The sequence below is a fragment of the Hakea prostrata genome, chromosome 7 (assembly GCF_041222555.1).
Source record: "Hakea prostrata isolate BN-2017 chromosome 7, UWA_Hpros_2, whole genome shotgun sequence".
Lineage (NCBI taxonomy): Eukaryota > Viridiplantae > Streptophyta > Magnoliopsida > Proteales > Proteaceae > Hakea > Hakea prostrata.
Genome location: NC_142606.1, coordinates 14,854,448 through 14,871,484, shown reverse-complemented (window position 1 = coordinate 14,871,484; position 17,037 = coordinate 14,854,448). Strand labels below are relative to the sequence as shown.

The 17,037-nt window shown below is 38.7% G+C and overlaps 2 protein-coding genes across 6 annotated transcripts; one reads left to right on the top strand and one right to left on the bottom strand.

The window, feature by feature from the left end:
- Positions 1-144: 144 nt before the first annotated feature.
- LOC149010058 (uncharacterized) lies at positions 145-6,322 on the top strand. Of its 4 annotated transcripts, none has more exons than XR_016174697.1 (4): positions 145-442; positions 1,870-1,948; positions 2,583-5,738; positions 5,877-6,322. XR_016174697.1 is itself a non-coding variant. In XM_089163863.1 (3 exons), the coding sequence occupies exons 2-3, from the start codon at positions 1,924-1,926 to the stop codon at positions 5,258-5,260; spliced, it is 2,703 nt and encodes a 900-aa protein (XP_089019989.1). In that variant the 5' UTR covers positions 145-442; positions 1,877-1,923; the 3' UTR covers positions 5,261-6,322. The 4 variants fall into 4 exon arrangements, 2 of the variants coding, with proteins under 2 accessions (XP_089019989.1, XP_089019988.1); XR_016174696.1 differs by having other exon boundaries at positions 2,583-5,748; XM_089163863.1 differs by having other exon boundaries at positions 1,877-1,948; positions 2,583-6,322.
- Positions 6,323-7,915: 1,593 nt separating this feature from the next.
- LOC149010057 (MIF4G domain-containing protein / MA3 domain-containing protein) lies at positions 7,916-17,037 on the bottom strand. Of its 2 annotated transcripts, none has more exons than XM_089162309.1 (13): positions 16,838-17,037; positions 16,646-16,740; positions 15,867-16,557; positions 15,712-15,782; positions 14,644-14,726; positions 12,901-13,000; positions 11,725-11,810; positions 11,100-11,182; positions 10,592-10,722; positions 10,378-10,479; positions 9,387-9,680; positions 9,167-9,289; positions 7,916-8,622 (listed from the first exon to the last, which is right to left on the bottom strand). In XM_089162309.1, exons 1-13 carry the CDS (start codon positions 16,839-16,841, stop codon positions 8,239-8,241), a joined length of 2,247 nt encoding a protein of 748 aa, XP_089018435.1. In that variant the 5' UTR covers positions 16,842-17,037; the 3' UTR covers positions 7,916-8,238. The 2 variants fall into 2 exon arrangements, with proteins under 2 accessions (XP_089018435.1, XP_089018436.1); XM_089162310.1 differs by having other exon boundaries at positions 8,536-8,622; positions 9,167-9,284.

Below are 17,037 nucleotides of genomic sequence, written 5' to 3'. Positions count from 1 at the left end.
TACATAATTCTTTTAAAGTAGGATTTATTATTTCCGTGGCTCAAACCGCTCAACCCTATTGTCATTTACTCAAAATTCCTTTTAAAGAAAAGAGATATAAAGTGTTGTTTGGTTGGATAGAAAATAAAAAAAAGAAAGTGAAAATATTGAATAGAAACGAAAATGACTAGAGAGAAGTGTTCATTTTGGTTGCCGCCGATCGACTCTACTTGCTTTCTCTCCCATTCTTTGCCCATCACTCTCCTAGATTGATCGTCTCAGCCCTGTTCAACGGCGACGAATCGAGGATTGCTCTCAATCTCTACGTCAACGTCTTCATCTTCTCTGTTGTCAATAACTGAGTTTGCAGGCTGCGGCATATTTTCGTTTCCTGCTTTGGCGGCACAGCAGGTGGTTCGAGTGTTAGCTTAGAAAGCCAATCCCTTCGCGTCGAAGTAATCCAGTAAGTTTATTTACAGCTTCAACATTATGTGGTTGAATGAGAATCGGTTCTTAAGAATATAAACTGCTTCATCATCAGAAATAGAGGGGGGAGAATGAAAGTGTATTTCGTTCGCTTCTGGATTGTCATGAGCTAATGGTTCTGACCTCCCCTCCATTTACAAAGGTCACCAACAGAAATTGGAATGAAAAAGAGAGATTTTTTGAATAGATAAGCAACTTTTTTAACTCATATTTCATTCCAATGCGGAGGTACTATGTACATAGTATGGTTAGTTTTATATTCAAGGTTGGGTTCACCGTTTGAAGAATAAAAACCCAAGCTTTTTATTGAACATACCTGATTATCCGCTGACCTTCTCTTGATGGGTTGACGCCCCATTACACTAACCAGTTCTCGTCTTTCCTCCCCCCAAAACATTGATTCATACTCAGGGAGTTTATTTGGTTCACGACCCTTTACAGTTTGCCCTAGGTGCCTTTAAAATCTTGGACATAGAACGAATCCATGATCCTTCAATGCCCCTTTCACTTATTCGTGTAATCGATTTGAGACTGTTAATCTGATAATGGGTGTACTACTAAACATAGTTTTCAAGGTACCTCCTTTTTGTTGCCTTAGTTTCTGACCTCCTCCCACGCCTTGGATCGGTTAGTGCTTTGACGACTATGCTGCTAAACCAATTAATATGGTGAAACCTCCCCATTTTCATTCCTTCTGGTTCTTCGAAAGTAAGAAGATGGATAACGAGAGAGTCAGGTAAAAACCTATCAGTTGGTAGGGCTAATCTATGATGCCAAGCGGATGATATGAATCCAGTTGCTAGTCCCAAGCCTTATTAGTCTTTCCTCATCTCCCACCCAAATAAAATATATAGTCCTATAATACTGTCAACTTGACCAAAGCCATATTTAGTTCTGATCCTGCTCATTGACCCCATTCCAACCACTGACGTAGTAGACCAATCTGTCTGTCTGGACCTTCTCCACCTAGAAAACACCATCATTTTTTGGATTTTTGGGGGAGGCAGGAGAAAACGGCTGCTGCTTGGAGGCTGGATTAGGACCCATCACCTCAATATTGATGTATAAAAGCATAGTTCAAAGTACAGGCTGAAGCACCCAAGAACTATTTGTTGGGATGCATTATTTTCTGAACTCAAAACTTCCAATATTAGAAATAGGATTATTACTATGTTTTTCAGTTCTGCTAGCCTTTCAGTTAACATTCTTACTCCATATCAACTCAAAATGGACTGCCATATAGCAGTTATATGCAGACCATTGTGCTTCTGTTGTCTCCTAAAAACAGGAAAAAAATTAAATTTAAGAAAAAGAGAGGAAGTCAGTGCTATTGTATGTTTCCTTGGCAATTTTATCCTTTGAACTACTTTATCTTCAACAATACTTATGATTCCCTATTGGAAGTGTTAAGAACAGGTAAAGACTAAAGAGAAGCAAAGGCTATATAGAAGTTTCAGAATGAAAAGGCTCTTGAGCAACCAAGGTAATACTGGATCTTCTTTTCTTTCTTTCTTTCTTTGTGGCACATTGTTGTAGTGATTATGATACATCACAAACTCTGAAAGGACATTGATAGACTTTGGTTTCTGGAATTGATTTATTTCAATGTCTAATATTTAAGCTCCCCCCCCCCCCCCCCCAAAAAAAAAAAAAAACCACAGAATGCTCCGTATTTCCACAAGATCTCTCTGTGCTGGACTCTTTGGTAAATAGAGTAGTTAGTGTATGCCATTGAATTTATTACTAGGTAAAAAAATCATAATCTGTTTTCTCTGGTTGGTTTATTGGTTTTTATGCATGTATATATGCACAGACAGCATCATGTTTATCAATTTTGACACGATATTCAAAATAAAAGTCCTTTCCCTCAGTCCTCACTTCTACATGATTTACTTTTGATGCTGCAACCCTTATTGGTTACTGGTGATTAATTGTGGTGAAGTTCTAAGTCATTCTTTTATGTACCATATGTACTATTCTCAATCATTGGTTTTTAGACTAAATTAGAAAAAGACAAAAAAAACTTTCTTAGAACTAGTACAATTGTTATCCAGGTCATATTTTCTTTCTACTTTTTAAGATTTTGCTTGCTAGCTAACATTTGTTTTGTATTTCAGGAATAATTTTTCATTCTACTTTGGCCTACCTCGATAGATATATAATACAGAGAATGTTATCTTCCACTTATGGTGGATCTTCCCCTAGCTTGTATGGAAGGGATGTAACTGTCTCATCTGGTGTTGAAAATGAAAACCTGGGAAAAGAAGAGAGTTCAAAATCACGAGTAGATGCAGTTTGTGGCATTCTAATGAGTGGTCCTTGGGGATCGATACTGGAAGATGCTTTATCTAAGCTAGATGCAAGTGGTCAACCTGAATGTGTTATCAAAGTCCTGAAGAGATTGAATGATGCAAATTTAGCAATTAATTTTTTTCGATGGGCAGAGAGAAAAACCAATCAAGTACAAAATTTAGAAGCATACAGTTCCCTTCTCTTGATAATGGTAAGAAACAAAAACTTTGATGAATTAGAACAGCTTTTTCATGAAATGAGTCTTGCTGGGTACGAACCATCAAATAACACATATGTGGAATTAGTTGCAACTTGTGTGAAGTCTTGGATGCTGGTGGAAGCTTTCAATCTCATCCAAACTATGCGGAAGTTCAAGTTCCGTCCTGCATTTTCAGCGTACACAACTTTAATTGGTGCTCTTGCAGATGGTCACAAACCTGATCTTGCACTTGCCCTATTTCATCAGATGCAAGAATTAGGCTATGAGGTGAATGTGCATCTGTTTACTACTCTTGTTCGTGTATTTGCTAGGGAAGGCCGAGTTGACATGGCTCTCTCCTTATTAGATGAGATGAAGAGTAACTCTTTTGATGCAGATATTGTTCTCTACAATGTCTGCATAGATTGCTTTGGGAAAGTTGGTAAGTTAGATATGGCCTGGAAATTCTTCCATGAGATGAAAGCACAAGGCCTTGTGCCAGATGATGTAACCTATACTAGCATGATAGGGGTTCTTTGCAAAGCGAATAGACTGGGTGAAGCTGAAGAGCTATTTGAGAAGATGGAACTGAATAGGAACGTTCCCTGTGCGTATGCTTATAACACAATGATCATGGGCTATGGCTCTGCTGGAAAGTTTGCTGAAGCTTACAGGTTACTTGAGCGGCTAAAAGAGAAAGGTTGCATTCCTAGTGTGGTTGCATATAATTCCATCCTTACTTGCCTTGGGAAGAAAGGAAGAGAGGATGAGGCTTGTAGAATTTTTGAGGAGATGAAGAGAGATGCAGCACCAAATCTTTCTACCTATAACATTCTCATAGACATGCTTTGTAAAGCAGGAAAACTTGAGGGTGCTTTTAAGATTCGTGATATGATGGAAGAAGCTGGTTTGTACCCTAATGTGTTGACTGTAAATATAATGGTTGATCGACTATGCAAGGCTCAAAAATTGGAAGAAGCTTGGAGTATCTTTGAAGGCATGAAGCAAAAGGGCTGCACCCCAGATGCTGTTACATTTTGCTCCTTGATAGATGGTCTCGGCAAAAAAGGCAGGGTGGATGATGCTTATCGGTTGTTTGAGAGGATGTTGGACGTCGGTGAGGTTCCAAATGTTGTTGTCTACACGTCTCTTATCAGAAACTTCTTCAAGTTTGGCAGGAAGGAAGATGGACACAAGATCTACAAAGAAATGGTCAGTAGAGGTTGTTATCCTGATCTAACCCTCCTTAATACGTACATGGATTGCGTTTTTAAGGCTGGTGAGACTGAAAAGGGGCGAGGTTTGTTTGAAGAAATTAGGGCCCGGGGGTTTGTTCCTGATGCGCGGAGCTACTCTATTCTCATTCATGGACTTATAAAAGCTGGTCATTCACGAGAGACCTATGAGTTGTTCTATGCAATGAAAGATCAAGGTTGTGTCTTTGATACTCGTGTGTACAATGTTATTATTGATGGATTCTGCAAGTCTGGTAAATTGAACAAGGCCTACCAGTTGCTGGAGGAAATGAAAGCAAAGGGTCATCCTCCCACTGTTTTTACATATGGATCGGTCATTGATGGACTTGCCAAAATTGATAGGCTTGATGAGGCATATATGCTCTTTGAAGAAGCAAAATCTAAAGGACTCGAGCTAAATGTTGTTGTCTATAGCAGCCTTGTTGATGGGTTTGGAAAGGTAGGCAGAATTGATGAAGCATATCTGATCTTGGAGGAGTTGATGCAAAAAGGCTTAACGCCCAATGTGTACACATGGAACTCCCTGCTTGATGCCTTGGTTAAGGCAGAAGAAATAAATGAAGCTCTCATATGCTTTCAGTCAATGAAAAACTGGAAGTGCAGCCCTAACATCGTCACTTATAGCATTCTCATAAATGGTCTTTGTCGTGTTCAGAATTTCAACAAGGCCTTCGTTTTTTGGCAAGAGATGCAGAAACAAGGGTTGAGCCCTAATCTAATCACCTACACGACCATGATATCGGGGCTTGCAAAGGCTGGTAATGTAACAGGGGCTAATGACTTATTTGAGAGGTTTAGGGCTTGTGGAGGTGTACCAGACTCTGCTACTTACAATGTTTTAATAGAAGCACTGAGTAATGCTAGTAGGGCAGTTGATGCGTTCACACTGTTTGAGGAAACTCGATTAAAAGGGTTTAATATCTATGCCAAAACTTGCATTGTCTTGTTGGATGCATTGCACAAGGCTGAATGTCTTGAGAAAGCAGCAATTGTTGGTGCTGTATTGAAGGAGACAGCAAACTCCAAACATGCTACGAGACTCTTATAAAATTGAGCACAGGAATATTGGATGTGTTGGATGATGATCAGCGTTTCTTTATTTGGTCAACCAGCATTAAGCATGCACAAGACTATTTCATTAACATCTTCTTGATGAAGCCTTCTGAAGGTCAGAGAATGTGCTGTCTATACGTTGGTCTGGCCTCTTGCATCTTTCTACGCTTGGGTTTTGACTGCTTCTTGTGGAAATATTTGTTTCTTGATCAGGAGGTCTCTTGAGAGCACAAGTGATTGCTACTTACTTGTTAGACCTCATCCGAAGGCAAATTTATGCTTAATTTATCTGACTCTTGTCCCGTACAGAATAGGGGCACTTGAGGCATACAAGAGACCTCTGGGATCAGTGGTCCTGCTTCGCTATGATCTCATATCCCCTCCTTGCAGCTTTCTCTGTGCTTGTCACAAGGCGATCCACCATCTGATCCTGTTACTTTAACCAATGCATTGCCTGATTCGATCCTTTGTTGGTAAATCCTGGTAACTATCGTTATTTTGTTCTTTTATCTGGAATTGCATGCTTACCTTTTGTTTTCTGGTTCTCTTTGGGATGAAGATTTCTGTTTAATCTTATTCTGAGATGTTGGGTTTTGTCATTTGATATGCAGCAAAGAAATGCATTTGTGTAATTGAAGGAGCGAATCACATGTACAATGAAATGTCTGGACTTTGAGCTTATGAAGATCATCTTCATATCTGAAACAGATTCTCTCCTTTTCCATAAGCATCTCTCTGTTTAGGTGAAAATAACACATTTTTTCATTGTTTTGTAAGGTTCTTAATGTATTTCAGTAGGATCTCTGCCCTGGTTACTGGGGAAAGATTTCCCAGTTTGTGCCATAAACTTGTAAATTTTGAACTTGTAATTGAATTACATTTTAAATTGTAATTGAGAATTTGTGTGAAACTCGAATGATCGAGAACCCTTGTGGTTTGGCTGACAAACTTTTGAATAAAATTTTACTTTCCATCTTTCTCTTCTTCGGTTGGTTCACTTTAACATGGTGCATTAGTATGGCAAGGTGCAGAAGAGATATTGCAGAAGGCTGGACACATAGCATAGTTATTAGGATAGTTATCTCTAATCCTAGACCTAGGAGAAAGGGTACCACAACCTGCAAGAATTACCAAGACATATTAGGCTATGAGAATAATAGATTACAGAATCCATACCTAGTTGTATAGAAGGTAAGTTATGATCAGGAAACAAAACGAGAACTCGTATAATCCTCGGAATCACGGCTCATTGAAAGAAACCAGATTACTCTCAATATTACTGATCCAATCTTACAGAATTTCTGATTGATTTCTATATGGGATGAGATTTATCAATCAGTTTAGTTGGTTGTTGTCTTGCTGCTTGGGTAGGTAAGTACATTCATGTGCTCCTGTTTCCGGATTTAGGAACTACATAGCCAGATGACATTTTTATTTTTTGTGTGTAAACCATACTTCAATTCAAAAGAGCGAGCAAGGGAGGGAGGGTGACAAATATCCACCAACCACTCGGTGGAACACGACCAATCTATTGTGCTCGAAAACTATAGGGCCTTATTGGCGAGAAGGTCAACCACACAATTAAACCTTCCAGGAACAAAAAGAGGCTTAAAACCCAAAAACCTAGATGCTATATATCTAGTGTCTTCCACAATGGGAAGAATTTCCACCAGAATAGGGTGGCTTGCATCTTGTAAGATATGCACCAGCTGTTGACAATCCGACTCCAGTTCCACATAATCAAAGCAATTCCCGAGAGCATCAAGAAGGCCTGACCTCATGGCTTTTGCTTCGAGCCAATCTCACTGGTTCTGAGATGGCTACAAGTGGTGTGGCTAAGCAGTCCCTTACCACAATACCTGAGATGGCTAGATGGTATTCGTTTCCCCAAAAACCAACATAGGCATCAGTTTTTTTCTTTTGGTAAAGAATATAGGCATCAACCTTCAATACTTCAAAATGCATGATATGCAATACAATGGGAGACCTCTCAAGCTTGGGGACAGACTACAATAACAAAGAATCTTGTTACCTACACAACTGAAAAGGAAACATACAAAATTTTCAAATGATCCAATACTCTCACATTCCAAAAATATAGCTCGAGGATCTTCATTTGTAAACATCTCCAGATCATGGAAAAACCACTTTGACAGGGCAAATGATAGTTCGAACATTGAAAATAAGACTGGAAGAAACCCAAATATGATGATCAAGACATATAATTAAGCCACCAAAAATTTGATACCCAAATATTAATGTAGAAGTTGTCACACTTTGATCCCTTTACAATAACACTCAGTCTCTCTCAAATATTGATGTATAAGTGTCTGATTACGTGACAATATTTCACATATCAGTGACCCAACTGGGCAACTGAGCTGCAATATTGCAGCAATCATGGGGGTCATGGAAAGGGATTGCAACTCAGTGTGCATGCACCATAGAACTCTGCCTGAAGAAAGGCACTGGCTAAATTCAACCCTCTCATGATAAAGGATCATTAAGATCCGTGAAAATTGAACGAATTTTCAGCTGTCACTAGGAATCCACACCACAAGACAGTGGATCTTTTTCACCTAGCGGGATATATTCCTATTTTCTGAAATACATTTCCATTTCCGTTTAAATCTCATAAGAGTAGAGACTGAGTGATAAAAATAATACGCTAGGCCAAAGGATTATGCAGTTCATCCTGATAGTTTGATAAAGGCCATAAATTTGATAATATTATTGTTTCATTACAGCAAAAATTTCATGATCAGAACATGATCACTACTACAATAAATTAACAAATTACATGACCAAACTTTGATCACAAACTACAAATGAGTCATTTTTTTTCCTTTTACCACCCTACACTCTTGCTTCTTTAATTTACATTCAGAATTAGCTGAAGCTTTTTCAAGATCCCGAGACTTAAAACAAACAAAGTCATGATCAACAAGAATTAGAGGACCACAATGCAGAAACTCACATAAGGACTCCATCGACATTATTCAGGGCTTTTTTTGCAACCTTGAATTTGGTAGAGAGAGCATTATCGGTATTCACTACGTACCGCTTGATAAAGAATTCAATACCACTTCTAAGAGATTCAACCTCAGGTGTCAAAGCGATACGTGTGAAGATGTTCCAAATCATAGCATCTGAGTACTCAAAAATAGCTCCAAAGAGCATCCGGAAATGCATTATTCTTTTTGGAGTCAGCTCACTGACATTGCTTAAATCGAGAACCTTCAAAACTGAAAGGGAGAGAGAAAAGGAAGCAAGCATCTCAGCGACAAATCTTGCAAGATTCATTGACCTGATTAGCTCTGCTGACTCAAGTTCTCTGTACTGATCCCATAGGCAATACTGCATAAGACAGAAACTCAAGTCATGAACAACTTTCTCAATGGATCACAATGATTAACAATGACAACATGGCCAGTCCCTTACTTATAGGTGACCACTGGATATTCATTACCTATATCCTATTCAACGTCATCATCATGGGAGTAGCCAATTTTAATCTGCTAAAACTAAAGAATGGATAGATCCCAGCACTAGGACTAGGTACAACTCCCACAGATTTTTACAGGTGAATAATAGATGATGAATACTGGACCAATGAAGGCCAAATATGAAGCCCACTTGACTCTTTTGATTATTTATCAAAAACATATTCCTCCATTTCAGTTAAACCTTTGTCCATCATTTATCAGAAGAAAGAATTTCTATTACTTAATATTAGCACTTAAATTGTATATAAAAATAGCATAAAATGAAGTTAACAATATCTGAAGTTGCCTATACAACACCTACCAGGCCAAAACACCCCTGATTCACCTAAACCACACTTTTGTCCATTGATTGATGATGTAATGTTCTCTTATTAATTAATGAGTGGGTAGCGTACCTGTAAAGTGAACTTATGGTTCTTGTTATGTTTACACAATTTTGAGGCCAGAATGGTGTAATACTTGTTGAAAACCTTCTCTTGCAAACAGCACTCTACTAGGACTCGCATGATCTCCCTATCCTGCACTCAATAGTGCATTAGAAGATGAAAGTGGCATAAGAATAATAAAATAAAAAATAACAACAAAGGAGAGTGAAGAGTTAGAAGAAATATTCACCTGCTTCCCAGGCAAATCCAATCTTAGAAGCTTCTCAAAAGCATCTACATAGTCCTCAGCACTCATTATCACAGAGAAGATAGCCCTCCTGGCATCTGTATTCATCCTCTGTGCTGCAGCAAGCTGCATGAACTTTTGAGTTTCAAGGACCTCTTTATCAATGATGTTGGCTACCTCTTCAACATTATCTCTTGAGGAGGCTATCTCGCCAGATAGCCACCACTGGCCTTTTTTGCTAGGATCAATCAACCTGCTCCACTTGAGCCCTCGAAGTAAAACATCTTCCACTTTCAACTGCACACAAGACCCAATATAGCTTAGTAACACAGCATGACAAACAAGACAAAGGATCCAGACTAATAAAATTGTAAAAGACCTGAATTCTGATAACAAATTACAAGCTGTTTTTTTAAATCCTTCAGGAGAAGAGCATTCAGCTCCTCTACAATCTCTAATGGTGCTTGCATCATGGAGCCAGGCATTCAGAGACTCAAGAGAGTGCAAGCTGTCCTGGAGGACCACTGGATGTGAATCTAATTTAAATCTAATATACACCTGTGGAACTGACCAACCCAACCCAACCCAATTTGGTTAACTATCTAAACCCATAGAAGTGTAAAGGACCCAAATGGATCAGAAGCCCTAGATCATTTTTAGTTTCCCAATTCTTCTCATTCATCTTCTTCCACCACTAAAAATGGACGCTGACTATGCTGACGATATACAAGCACTTTCTCTTTAGATAAGGGGAGTTTCCAAAACAAAAGTATGGAAGCCAAATATGCCACAGAAATGCCAGTCATATTGGTCCAACCACTGCAGAGCAACTAATTCAACCTACCATTGCAGTCTCAATAATGTTGAAAATCTGATCTTTTCAATATGTACAAGCAACATTTTACAAGCCAAACAAGCTGGAAAAATTATGGACTTAAACAATATTGGCGATCAGTGTAAAAGAAGTCAACAATAACGTGCAACATGAGAAGACCTTCTGCAGCCATTTCTTTATCCATGTATGTGATGCAGAATCCTCTTTAGATATTTTCTTGTTGTTCTTGATGTCATATATGTCTTTAAGCATGAACTCCGTCTGCCAGGATAGCCACAAAAGAAAATTTTGAAAAAAAAAAGTGGAAGAGACATTAAAACCCATTTCTTTTGGGAAGGAAAAAATATATACACAAGATAAATGATGCACATACTCTTTTATTATCTATCTTTGGCTGGCCATCCACCATAGAAGATGACTTCAGTTCATTCACTCTATTCTGAACACTGAGTATAAAATCTTTCATGGCAGCTGGATCATCACCCCTTAACTTCATCCCGCAGCCTATTCAGATCATAACAATCATGTTATTGGCAACCCAAATGCTTTGATACCCCCAGCTTTTAAAACACCGAACACAAACACTTAATTTTTTCTGGGTAAAGAAATCAACAGAACCACAAAATTTGACGACATAAGAAAAACAACAATAACCAAAATTTGAAAGGAGAATAATGTAAATACACCAAAATGATTTTGCTTTCTTCCCTTTTGAAGTGTATTTATCAATAGTAGAAATTGGATACATGTAGCTAAACCACTAATCTGGGAAAAGGTGTTTGGAGTTGAATTCTTTCAGACAACAGTTGTCGGAGGATTGAAAGTTAATAGGAACATACGTGAACAAGATTTATAGGAGCAGGCAGGGGGAAGAGACTTACATTCTAATATCCTCTGAATGGTAGAAATGTCTACCTCTGTCAAGCGCTTGGCCAACAGTATCAGAAAATCATATATCAAATCACTGTTCAACACGAAGAAATGGGTCATCCTCCAGGCTGAATGTGAGTCAAAACAATGATGCCGTACACAATATTTAAAAAAGAACACCTGCCAAACAGCCAGAAACTTCTTTCTTTCTACTTTACAACATACGTATCAGAAGTCCATAGTTCATCCTAGATCATAGGGTCTATTGTCTAATAAAAGTCGTTCCTTCTTTTGTGTGTGTGTGTGTGTGTTTTTTTTTTTTTTTTTTTTTTTGGGGGGGGGGGTTGGAGGGAAGGGTTGTGAGAACAGAAATTGATGGAAAACCTAGAAGTAGTGGTCCTTAACATTTATAGCACAAGATAACTTATAGGGAACGTCATCCACACTGTCATGTTAACAACCATGTCATAATTCGAGCAACAAAAATTTCAGCCAATCAAAATAAAACAGTACTATTATCAAACAGGAAAGGAACATAAAATGGAGTATAAGATCTGCTTCCTGTCTAAAATGATGTAGTAATCCATTTGAAATACAATTGTCACAAATAGATTTTATATTTTACAAGCTACCCACCTAGCACAAACGCCAAATATGCACAAATATGATAGCAGAAGGGTCAGATTCCGCAAAGAAAGGTCATCCTCTTTCTGGTATTCATCCTGAAAAATCAAAAAAGTCGGTCAGGAAAAAGTCAACGGATGTCTCAGTGTACAAAAATTAGTCATCCAGTTATTGCCTGGTCAACCCAAGACCTGATATTTTCCCCTCCAAATGTCATTATTTTCACCCATTTCCTATTTGTACCCATAGTTGTCAAGGCATCGCCTAAGCTTCCTAACCACTCTTTGGAGCAAGGCGTCCTGGTGTCGCCTTGGTTTTCGTTGTCCTCTATCACCTCGCCTTGAAAACTATATTTGTACCCTTGAACATTTCAATACCATACATTCCTTCCCCCCCCCCCCCCTTTCTCTCTCTCTCTTTTTTTTTTTAATTTATTTTCCTTATTTTGGCCTATACTCAACTAAATGGGTCAGACACATGAATTCTGTTCTGCCACCCAACTTTATTTGAAGGTCATATTAGTTGTCAAGTTCATGTCTTTTCCCACAAATTCTTCAGAAGTCACCTTGGTCTACCTCTTATTATAAGATAAATATCAGTGAAAATATGTCCTGGGGTAATAAATTACAGCCATCTTTGCTACCATGACCTTGCACATTGCTACAGCATCAAGGTGGCTGACTTTTAGGGGCTCATCTAGCACTCCCTTTCTCTTTCTTTTCCTTATTTAGGCCTGTATGACCCTCAACTAAATGTATCAGACACATGGATTCTGAATTAATTTATTTATTTATTTGTGGGGGGGGGGGGTGAGCCTCACCTTTAAGTCATTAGTTGTCAAGCATGTGCTATTCATGTCTTTTCTCACTAACTCTTCCCAAATCACCTTTGGTCCACCTCTTATATCTTATAAGATCAAATTGTGCAAAAATATGTCCTGGGTAATAAATTCCAGCCATCTTGGCCTTGCCAAGGCATCACTTCAGCATCAAGGTGGTCGACTGCTGCAGGGGCTCACCTCGCCCCAAAGTCACATTCTAATACTCTTGAAATATAAAATACTCAACAAGCAGGGAACTTCAAGGTTTATGCCTCCAGAAACTAAGCACACTCTGAATCTTTTTAGAAACTAAAAAAATATTTAGCTAAGTTGTAAAAAGATATAAAGCTTAATCAAACTTTCAAGACCTCAAATAATTTTGCAAGAGACGCAAGAAGCTTTGCACTGAAGTCCATCCCAACAGAACATGCCATTCCTGCAACAAAAGCAGCAAGAACAGAGGCCAACCTGCAAGCCCACCAAATAAAAAGAGAAATTTAGCCTTTTTATAAATAACAAAAAAAACCAACAGAACAAAAATAACTACAGAATTGATTTAGTAATTGGAGAGACAATAAGACCCAGGAATACAAAAAAGAACATGATGAATCCATCAATCCAACACAGCAATCGGTCGCAGTTTCCACCCCCAACCCAAAAAAAAAAAGAGGATTTCAGAGCAACAGCGCTTATAGAATGTCAAACAGTGAAAGTTTCCAAAGATACAGGGATGTAGGGAGCACAACTATGGCAAAACTGGAATATGATACAGCAAATGACTGGAACAAAGAAATGAACACAAGCACAATTAGATGGATATCACCTCCTACCACGTGGGATTAATGGCAGCCAGGTTTTGTGCAGTAAGCAAGGAAAATTGCACATCATTTCCCTTAACGTGTGCTTGACTTTTTGTCGTATAATAATTTGGTTTTTAGGCAACTTATCTAGCCAAATAACTATGGGGATATTTTTTTCCCACGGTCATTCAGAGCCTTCGTCAACAGGTCCTGAAATGTCTGCCACGTTGCAGGTCCCTCTTGGATCTCCAAATTTGAACCTTTGACTAGTGTAGTAAGTTTAATCTTAAAAGTATTACCCCACATGTCAAACCCAACAGATTAAGCTTGACAAGGATTTGGATTTTTTTTTGTGGTGGTTTTCGGGGGGGGGGGGGGGGTGTTCAATGAATGGAGAGCCATATAACCTAATGCATCCCAGCCCACATGGTTCTCCATTTATCTTATCCAATAGTGAGACCTGTCACATCAGTTATCTACTGATATTATTTGAATAGGTACTTAGCATTTGAGATGCCTTAAGTTTGCCAACTGGGATCTGAGCCTGAGGTGCTTAGCCAGCAACTTGCGCAACCAACATACCCAAACCTGATAACATAATCAAGATAGTTAACTTAAAGACCATTTTACACAAACTCCCCATTAATAGACATGATGAGAGTATCATCTTTGAAAAGACCAATTAAAAAACAAATTATGCAACCATGATAGCTTAATAATTTCACAAATACTAGATTTGGATCATGACCATTTATGGCAAATATGACTGTATAGTTGGATCTACAGTCAAACAATTCACGATCTAGCATTGTTAAAATTTTGATTTCGATCATGACCATCTATTTAGCAATTAAATCATGTCAAATGTGATTGTACATTCTGATCTAAAGATTAGACCACCAAAAATATTCTGAAGGGTAAGGCTTGAGCATGCAGCTGCATGCCACAAGTTAGCAGTGTGTACCACACCAACAGAAGCTGGACAGGGCTGGGCATGGGCTACATTCACAAAAGGGAGAAAGCAGACACTTGGCTGGGCAGTCAGGGAGTATGCCAGCATTTTCCCTATTCTAAAACATGATGGCTTTGAATTCATCTTTCCAATTGGAATATTTTATGAACTTATGACGGTCTAATCTATGATCACATTGTACCATTGTCACCAAAATTCAACATGTTAAACAAATACTAATAATCCAAATTCAAAGCGTTAACAGGAGTTTTCAGAATGCATAAATGACAAGAGATCCAAGGATAAAAGAAATAACATCAACATACATAAATATATGGGGCAAAGGTAGAACTCATAACTGTTCATTGCCAAAAGGTACTTTAGAACAGATGCTCAAAAGCTCCTCACTGATTATCTGAGAAGCAATACTGCGACTAGCCGTCTGCAAGTGGTTCAGATTAAATAGTTTGAAGTTACAAGTGAACAATTTAATGACCAAACATCAAATTTCAACGTGAAATAAATAATTATGGAAAAAAAAAAAAAGGTAACTATAGGGCCTCAAGCTTTGTGTACACCACTGATGCATTGAACATATCCAGAAACTACTACTATGCATTTAACCTTAATTTTTTTCTGAAATTTCCTGTAAATCTGAGAACCAATTGAAGTTATTTACCATTGTTGGACCCAAAGGTTGAGAAGTGACATATGGCAAGCTTTGAGTTGCACATATGAGGATGTTAAGATTGATATGCCACAAATTGGAGCTTATGTGGGAGTTGTTGTGATCATTGACAAGCTGAAAGTACGATATTTGAGGTGGTTTGGCCATGCGCAGCATAGGTTTGGGTATTCCCCGGTAAGGAGTGATTGAATCCCAGTTGAAGGAGTTAAAAGAACTGGGGCAGAGCAGAAATTATCATAGGTAAGATTGTGAAGAATGACATGCATAACCTAGTCCTGTGTCAAGTATGATGCATATTGAGCCTATTAGAGGCATAGTGCTCAAGGTGCTGCCCAGGCATCTAGATGTCACCTTGGTTGGTGTAGCTTTGCTTTTTCACCCCCCTTGAATGCCTTGCTCACTGAAACACCGTGAAACCCGTGAATGAAGGGCAATGATGCATGTTGCCAAGAAAATATAGCTAAAACCTTCCTAATTTCCTAAGCTCTCTTCTTCCCTTTTACTCTGATTTTTCATCTTTATTTTTAGTTTTCATTTTTCCCCTCTCACTTTTCTTATGTCATTTCTTCATTCTGCTTACTTGCATTTCCCTTTGTGGAGACCTTCCTTTCAACTACTTTTTGTTTTGGGAGAATCCAGGTGTTCAGATAAGGCTGTGTTATTGTTCTTGAGGACTGCTTGTCAATTGTGACCAGTCTACATTAGTTTTAACATGATAAAGAAGTGGGGGACAGCATACCCTGAACATGGTGGATATTTCCCTCGTGGTTGATTCCAAATTGGACTCATCACAAAGCCTATTCAGAAGCCCTGGAAGAAGATGGCAGGGTATGAAGAGTGTTAATGTCAGAGAATGCTAAAATAAATAATTCATTTGATGAAAATTACTCAGACCTTTTACCGATCTGCGAAATTGAGTATATTCATCTGACTCGTTTCTAATAACGGATTTCCGATGAGGAGGTACGTATTTTAGAGACCCATCGAATGCAGGAGTCTGAAAAGAAGGTTCTTCGGGTGTCACCTCAGCAAGAGTATCATCCACTTGCTCAACTCCTTCAACAGCTGTGTTACTCACCACTAGCTCTTCCGGCCCTTGCTCTGACGCATGAGACAACTTCCGCTTTTTACCTTTCTTATTCACAGAGCTGCGCTTAGAGCTCTTTACGTTATTGTTGTTCTCATCGTCATCTTGGATTTCATTGTCCTCCACATAATCCATAGCGGATGAAATCCCATCAAACAATATATTCATCCCATCATCAACTCCCCTCAATTTTCCACTCTTCACCTTGAGCTTCTTCGCGAGCTTCCTTTCCAGTTCTAAATCCTCTTCCGCAGAAACAACACCTTTCTGCATATCCATCTTAAGATATTCCTCGAACTTCGTTTTCGATTTTCCCTTCTTCAACTCATTCTTCTCTTTTGCAATAGGCATCGGAGGCTGCTTAATGCTTCCATCCTCCTCACCATCAACATCCGAGTCTCTATCATCTCTCCCTTCTGGAACCTTACTTCTTGGGGATTTTGATTTCTTCGTAATCTCGGAATTCGGCTTCAGATGACTTCTTTCCGATTTTGCTTTCTGCAAGCGAATAATTAATTTGAAAAACGAAACCAGCGAAGAAAGAAACAAGTAGGGAAAGAGAATTTAAGAGTATAGTTTGAATGACCTGATGTTGAATCCATGACGAGAACCGATTCTGCTGCTTAGCTAGTCGAGCTTCTTTACGCTTTTGTTTCCGCGATTTCTCAGTCGAATTACTCTCTGGATGGCATTTGAGAAAGAAAACAAAATCATTACTTAAGAGGATACGAGGTAACTGCGAAAATCAAAGGAACAGGTAACGAGTGAGATCAATTACCCATTGTTTACGGCTGAACTTTAAGAACATAAACAGTGACCAGTAGTAGAAGGAGTGAGAGGGTTACGAAGGAACCACACAAGAAAATTAACAAAAAGGAAAGAGAAGTTGAGTTCAAATTTCAAGTCAGAAGAACAGAGGCATCAACCGTTGCCGCCGGAGAAAAAAAGAGAGGGAAAAGGCGACCAAACACAGCTTCG

Bases quoted from the DNA above. Each gene is read 5' to 3' on its own strand.
- LOC149010057 (XM_089162309.1), bottom strand. The intron at 11,811-12,900 runs GTCTTGAAAGTT...TTGATTTTTCAG, and splicing joins CTCTTGCAAAATTATTTGAG to GATGAATACCAGAAAGAGGA. The intron at 10,723-11,099 runs GTAAGTCTCTTC...TGATCTGAATAG, and splicing joins CATTCAGAGGATATTAGAAT to GCTGCGGGATGAAGTTAAGG.
- LOC149010058 (XM_089163863.1), top strand. From the start codon at position 1,924: ATGAAAAGGCTCTTGAGCAACCAAG. The intron at 1,949-2,582 runs GTAATACTGGAT...TTTGTATTTCAG, and splicing joins AAGGCTCTTGAGCAACCAAG to GAATAATTTTTCATTCTACT.